Source organism: Guillardia theta (assembly GCF_000315625.1).
Source record: "Guillardia theta CCMP2712 unplaced genomic scaffold GUITHscaffold_456, whole genome shotgun sequence".
NCBI classification, from domain to species: Eukaryota; class Cryptophyceae; order Pyrenomonadales; family Geminigeraceae; genus Guillardia; species Guillardia theta.
In genome coordinates, this window is record NW_005434231.1 from 1 (window position 1) to 7,269 (window position 7,269).

The following is a 7,269-nucleotide window of genomic DNA, read 5'->3' on the forward strand; positions in this document are numbered from 1 at the left end:
CCTCCCTCCTTCTTCTCACTCCTCTCCTCCTCTCCTCCCCTTCCTTCGACCACCCCCCACCTCCTCCCCTCGCTCCCCTCCTCACTTCCGCTTCCCCTCCTCCTCTCCTCTCCTCCTCCTCTCCTCTCCTCCTTCTCTCCTCTCCTCTCCTCTCCTCTCCCATTTGCCACCCCTCACCGAGTACAACGTCCCAAGTTTCTTCTGGGCAGCAACGAGTTTCTTGGAGACGTCTTGGATCTTCTTGACCCTCGCAGGCGTCTTTGGAAGCTCCTCCATCCTCTCCCTCTCTCTGATGTACTTGTTCAGCTCGGTCCTCGCGGCCTGAGACACTTCAACTCTACATGATGTTCACCCATCCTGCCTCCTGTCACCTGTCTCTGTTCATCCAGCTTCACCATCCCAGATTGAATCTTTGCGTTCTTGGATGTCTCGTATTCCCTTCTCAGATGTATCACTTCCTTGCTCTCACAAGAACCACTTGTCTCACTTGTACAAGCCGTCAACAACCGGCGTCAACCGTGCTATGGTTTCTTCCAGTCCAGTTGTCTAGACGACACATCTCAACACAGAGACTGACTTGATCGTTGTTGTACCCTTGACATCAACTCCTGGGACTGCACCATACCGTCCTTCGCTGCCTGCTGCTGTCGCTGGATGTACATTTTCTTGAGAGCAGAACAAAGTCAGCGAGCAGATGCGAGCTCTCTTCACAAGATGTGACAAGACGTGGCAGGAGCGAAGGAGATCAGAGGAGATCAGAGCAGCATGTCAACAACAACGTTGGAGTTCGGATCACAAACATCTCCAGCATCTCAAACCTGGCGGGCGATCTCTTCCTCGTCATCTTTCTCCGCGCGGATCGTCTGACCTCCTCAGTCAGCGGCACGAGACAACAACTACTACAGTTCACTTCTTGCAGCTGGACCGAGGCCTGTAGAACAAGATGAAGTCGTCAGAGATCGATCGTATCCCATGAGAAGACTTCACGGTCTGTTCACCTGCCTTGCCAGCTTGGAGAAGCGATCGCTCTGCTGGAGGGCGACTCCCTGAGATCGAGAACTTTGAGAATCTGCAGGCATGTGGAGAAACGATGTGGCACCTGCTTCTTCTCTGCGCTGAGAATCTTCTGGCGCATACCTAGAATGAAATCCATCACCGCCGTCCCCACAATGATTATCATCGTCTCCATCACTTCCAACATCATCTTCTCCATCGTCGTCGTCATCATCTTCATCGTCATCTCACCATCACCATCACCATCACCATCACGACCATCCGATATCTAGATTATCACCACTTGACATCGGAACTTCAAACTTACCCGGCATGTTGTCCTTTTCTCGCCGTCCGAGAACTTTCAGCTGAGAAGGACTCACATGTCAGAGCAAGGGGAAGGCGCGCAACCATGCACATGAACTATCGAGACACCTGGGCAAGACGTTTGTCAATCTCTTGTCTACTGTTGACAATCCCGTTGAGCTCCTCCTGCACAAGTTGTCAACGATTGCAAGAACAACGGCAGCCGCTCAACAACCTTGTCTTGATCCATCCTTTTCTTCCATGACAGATATTGCTGATTCTCTGCATCATATGCTGCCTGTGTGACAGGTGGCAATCAGCACAAGTTGACACTACTTCCGAGACAGGAATTGTGAATCATTTCCCTCATGAAAATCATCAATCATCTTGTACACGAGTGCATCCTTCAAAGCACCACGAGGTCCATCACATCGCCAAACATCAAAACAGTAGAGAAAGGAAGCTGCATGACCTGACGCTGATTCACAGCCTGTTGCAACGGAACAAGGTTGTTCTCGGCAACCTGTAAGACATGTGAAGTCAAGGGCAAGTCAAACATCCCTCTCAAGCAGTACCGTCACTCGCTCTCGCTGGAACGCAACGTTGGTCTGCTGCTGCTCCGCTCGTTGGATGTAGTTGCGCACCTGGACCAACGCTCAACCTCCGCCACGTCATCACCTTCAAGTCAACACCTCAGGTGAGTCGGTCGGCCTGACAGTCAGCAGCTCCTGCACTTCCTTCTTCTCCTCCTCCCTTCTCTGTATCGACAAGTTTCACAAGCCCTCCTCCTCCCTCCTCCCTCCTTCATCGCCTCCATCCTCAGTTTCCTTCCTCCTCTCCTATCCCTCCTCTCTCATCCCACTTCCCTCCTCCCTCTTCTTCATCTTTCCTGCATCTTCTCCAATCTCTTCTTTGCAGCCTCCGCTTGCGCCTGATTTCACAACATCGTCACGCTGTGCTGGTTCAGCCTCGGCTTCACCTCCTTTCTCTTGTTCATGATGGCCTCTTGCTGCTCTGTCAGGCCTCCCTGCTTCGCCTCCGCGGCACTTGAGCTAGCGGCAGCCTTTCCGTTGGGCTGACAACGAACCGGCCAGCAGGTCAGCAGGTTGACGGCTGGTAAATCGCAGCTCTCACCGTTGCCGTTGTCGACGGTGCTGAAGGAGCTGCTGGAGGCAAACGGTGAGCAGAGAATCAGGACGAGGACGAGGACGAGGACGAGGACGAGGACGAGGACGAGGACGAGGACAAAGAGGACGAGGATGAGTGTGAGGAAGAGGAGGAGATGAGGAGGAAGGAGAGGAGGAGGTCAATGTACACCTGCTCTCTTGACAGTGAACTTGTTGAGTGCGGACTTGGCGTGATGCATCGCGAGGGGAGGGCTCTTCTGCTTCAAGGAAGGAATCATCGCAAGAACCAACTCCCTCTCCTGACCTTGGCAGGTTGTGAGAGCCCGAAGATGAGGAAGAGGCACAAGGCGAGGACAGCAGCAAGAGCAACTAGGAGCACACTCCAGTGGACCTATAGGAATGTGTCAGCGTGAGCTCATGGAAGGACGACTGAAGTACGGGTAGTCTCTGAAAGAAAGAGAAGAGACCGGAGAAACGACCGTGCGATTGTTTGCCGTACTCTTGTCGGATCTTGAGACAAGGAAACGTCAGTTAGCACGATAAAGAACACCTCCTCTGCAAGGATCGCGTCATGACTACCTTGGACCACTCGTCGTCGCCGTTGTCATCCCTAACGGAACTAGTGCAAAAACCGTCAATGAACCTCCACCATGGCCCGCCTGCCAACCTCTGAGTCTCGTTAGCCATGGCGTCGTCGCTGCAACACATGCACGTCAGACAGCTCATGGCACAGCACTCAACTCCGTCACCTCGTCCTCCCGTCCTTCTTGAAGGTGCCGTACGCGTTCCCGCTAGCGTCTGGCGCTGCCATGAACCGTCAGGCGCGATCCGCGAGCTGTCTGAGCAGCCTCAGACGGGCATGTGACACCTGGCAGGGTGCTCATCTCCTCGCTGATTCCCTGAGGGTCTGCCATGTCGTCGACTTGCAGGAACGAGTCTACTCGTCGGATGGCATCGACTGGACAGAGGAAACAATTTCAGAGGGGAGGAGCAGCATGAGAAGACATTAGGAGTGAGGGCAGTGCTGATGACTGAGATGATCAGACTACACCGTTGCCTTTGTGCTCCTGGCCTTCCGACACTATTGGTATCCTACGAATCATTGTTCAGGGTTGTCTTCGTGACTTGTTCCTTTTACTAAGACGCATCTCATCTCATGCCAACTTTCTCTGTCTGTCTTCCTCGCCCTACTCGTCCTCTACTCCTCCTTCTCCTCTCTCTTCTTGTCCCTGCTCTTCCCCTCCTCCTCCTTCACTTCTCCTCTTCCTCCTTCGCTCTGCCTCTTCCCCTGCATGTGGGACGTGGCGCCATTAGCATTCACACCACCCCCCATCGGGGTTTTACTACCCTACCCTCACCCCATCTTGAAACTTTTACCCTATAACACATATGACTCACCCCCTCCATGTTTGCAATGTTTCAAAAGTACCGGTACTATATACTACGAATCCCTGGGATGGTAACGGGGTAATTTTCATCTGAGCTGTTATTTGTGTACCCTACCCTGCCAATCCGGCACAGTTTCGGTCACCCACCCTTCTGAAGGATAGCCTACCCCTTGTTCAGCACAATTTTGGCAGGTATCGGGGAGAAGGAATGGGACGGGTGGGGTATTTTGTGCCATTTCACGTACGGGGTATATTTAATGAAAATATCAGGTCATAAGGGGGGTAGGTGAAGGATTGACAGGGTGGTAAATGCGGCGGGTGGTTCAGGATCTTGCAAGATGGTTGTGGAGCGATGCGGGGGAGAGCGGAGAGGGAACAGGAGGAGGAGAAGAAGAGAGAGCAGGGGATGAGAGCACGACGAAGACAGGGATGAGGACGAGCACGTAGGTGCAGCACCCTTCAGCTCCAGCCACAACGACAAGCACACCAAGTCCGACTTGTCTCACGTTTCTGGCGCAACGATTCTGCACTTGTGACATTTTGACGTTTCAGAGGAAGAAGCTTGAGATCGGAATGCATAAATGATCCTCTTGCGAACATCCTTTCTCCTCCTCCTCTGCTTGCTGGGAGCGATCAGGTGAGATTCGATGCGGTTCAGGGGACTCAGAGCATGTGCTGAGCGAAATCTGCAGCTTAGAGTCTGACCAGGAGGGAGGAGGGGCGACGTCGACTTCATGGAGCACGGACGAGTGGGATGGGAGCATGATGGATGAAAGGACGTGGAGGTCGTCTGTTGATTACCTTGTCCGGCAGGGCAAAGTAACAGATGCAATTCGGCTCGTGAAGGCGCTGCTGAAGATATCTCCCGCTGCTCGGCCGCTCCAGGTGCAGCTTGCAGTACTGCAAGTTGAGGAGGATGCAGGAGGGGTGATCTCGGCCCTGAGGAATCTGAGGAGGCTGGACCCTTCTGGCTCGCAACTCCTGCTCGAAGCCGGTGAGCTGGTTTACCAAGGGGCAACGGGTGCGATACAGGAGCTCTTAGACGAGGAGGATCGGGTCAGCCCGGAACGTGTCCTGAGGGCTCGGAGGAGGATGAAAGCAGCGGAAGTGCTGTACCGTGCTGCTGTGTGGCAGTCGCCCGGGCATGCTCGTTGCTCCCTTGTGCTGTCGAGGCTGTTGCTGTGGAGGGGGAGGAGGGAGGAAAGCATCGTGGTGTTGGCCCGGGCCCTCAGGTTCCTCCCGCAGGACAAGCAGATGCTCCTTGACTTCGGGTCTGTGAATCATCCTCTTCTCTCTTCCTCTCTCCTGCTCCCGTCCCCTGCATCTTTCCATAACTCTCCCTCTACCTCTACCTCTACCTCTACCTCTACCTCTCCCTCTACCTCTCCCTCTCCCTCTCCCTCTCCCTCTCCCTCTCCCTCTACCTCTACCTCTACCTCTACCTCTACCTCTCCCTCTCCCTCTCCCTCCCTCCCTTGATTCATTCCTCGCTCCTCGACCTCCACTGCCCCTCTCCTCTTCTTTTCCTCTCTTTCTCCCTCGCTCCCCGTCTTTCACCTGACATGTGTGCAAGGATTGCTCTAGATCGAGTTGGAATGAGGGATGAATCATTGAATGTCATGACTATGGTGTGCAAACTTCACCCCAATTGCTGTCAAGATCGCAAGCAAGACAAGAGGGTCAGGAGTCTCCAAGACTTGAACTTGTCCTGCGGCATTCAGCAAGTCGTTGAACCATCACTGGGAGAGATCATGGAGTTTGTTGAGGAGAGATTCTACAACAAGAGCGATTTGAAGAGTCTGAGAGGAGTGCTGGAGATGGGAGGAGACAGGAAGGAGAATGACTGTAAGCTGAGCGTCCTCCAAGAGAAGATCGGCATCGACGACATGACAAGGGCGGCATCGGACGGGGCCCCGTGCTCCCCTCAGCTGCTTGCAGCTGACAAGTCGATCAGGAGGCTGGTGAGATGTGGCAGTTGGGAGGTAGAATTCCTTGTGTGATCGAAACTGATCAGGTGCAGCGATGTGGAGGAGAGGAATGGGCGAGGAGAAAGCTTCGAGGTGAAGTGCTGGGGAGAGGAGGAGGAGGGCTGACGGGTCCTCTCGCAGAGCAGGAAACCCGGGTCAAGCTGCTGCTGCTCGCGTGCAAGGGCAGGGAGGGGGCGGCGGAGGCGAAGGAGGCGGAGCAACTGCGAGATCGGGCGCTGGTGCTGCAGACGCAAGGGAAGCTGGAGGAGGCGATGAAGATCTTTCAAGTTCGCCCTCCTCCTGCTGCTGCTGGGATTCCGTCTGATGAAGTGTGCTGATCGACAGGAGGCAGTGCGCTTGTATCCTGCCGATGCTGAAAGCCACAACGCGTTTGCTGTGATGTTTTCTGAGGTTGAGGGGGGAGGGAACTGAGGAGAGAGTCAAGGTCGCGTGCTGGAAAGGAGGATATCTTGACCTCGCTGCTCGGCATAGTGAGATCGCAACGAGGCTCAAGTAAGAGGAGGAGGGAGAGGAGAAGGGGAGGGAGCAGGAGGAGTAGGGGGAGAAGGGGAAGCAGGGAAGGAGGTGGGGAGGGTGGCGGGGCAAGGGGGGGAGGAGGGAGGCTCCTGTTGGAGAGTTGGGACTGAGCAAGGTTCTGTTTGAATCTCAACAGGCCTGACTCTCGCTTCTATGTCAACCTTGGCGCTGCGCTGTATGAGATGAGAAAGTTTGCGGTGGGGACATTTAGAAAGATTTCCTTGTCTCGTTTCTCCATCATGATTGACGATTGTTGCAGGAGAGCATTGAAGCATTTCAATCTGCGCTGAGACTGAAGGAAGACGATGATATTTCAAGGCAACTAGATGGAACTTGTGTTTTTCGTTGTTCTTTCTGTCTTTCATCTTCTCCTGTCACATTGATTTTGAGCACTGAAGTTTTCGTCGTCAGGTTCAACCTCGCCAACGCTCTCACTGAAGTCCACATGTTCAAGGAGTCGATAAGGCATTTCAGGAGGGTGATCGAGATCAATCCAACTTTCTTGCAAGCTCAGTGAGTCTTGTCGGTCATCGTTGACATCTCGTGATGACGAGCTCCAAGGTTCAACATGATTCGCAACATGGAAACGATCTGTGACTGGGGAAGGCGCGACGAAAGATTCTTGAGAGCGGAGAGGATTCTCCGCAAACAGCTGCTACAGGGTGAAGTCTCAATGGTGAGGGAGATTGAGATCGAGATGTTCTTGCTGAGAACAAGGTCAGGTCAGGCCCTGGCATTCTCTTTCCTACCCCTTCCCGCCTGAACTTCTTCTCGCTATCTCCCGGTGAGGTTTGAAGTTGATTTCTTCACGTCTGGTCCTTTCTTGACTCTGTCAGATGATTGTGGATGTCCCGTGTGTTCTCAGCCTGTTTGAGTTGATTCCTATTGTTTGTTTTCCTGCTCCTCCTAATTCCTCTGTCTCCTCCTCCTCCTCCTCCTCCTCCTCCTCCG

The 7,269-nt window shown here is 53.8% G+C and overlaps 2 protein-coding genes across 2 annotated transcripts; one reads left to right on the top strand and one right to left on the bottom strand.

Annotated features, from left to right (window-relative positions):
- Positions 1-177: 177 nt before the first annotated feature.
- On the bottom strand, positions 178-3,340 carry GUITHDRAFT_149566 (hypothetical protein; the record flags this gene model as incomplete). The annotated part of the gene is made up of 19 exons (XM_005817917.1): positions 178-321; positions 372-438; positions 488-546; positions 594-665; positions 819-863; positions 999-1,069; positions 1,322-1,361; positions 1,429-1,485; positions 1,535-1,597; positions 1,715-1,822; positions 1,875-1,943; positions 1,992-2,057; positions 2,279-2,374; positions 2,434-2,465; positions 2,617-2,683; positions 2,731-2,817; positions 3,006-3,123; positions 3,176-3,230; positions 3,295-3,340. Coding segments are annotated over 19 exons (1,362 nt in total), but the record flags the coding sequence as incomplete, so codon positions are not given.
- Positions 3,341-4,395: 1,055 nt separating this feature from the next.
- Positions 4,396-7,102, top strand: GUITHDRAFT_149567 (hypothetical protein; the record flags this gene model as incomplete). The annotated part of the gene is made up of 9 exons (XM_005817918.1): positions 4,396-4,451; positions 4,507-5,046; positions 5,388-5,775; positions 5,829-6,110; positions 6,227-6,294; positions 6,455-6,515; positions 6,578-6,831; positions 6,880-6,994; positions 7,041-7,102. Coding segments are annotated over 9 exons (1,826 nt in total), but the record flags the coding sequence as incomplete, so codon positions are not given.
- Positions 7,103-7,269: the final 167 nt, after the last annotated feature.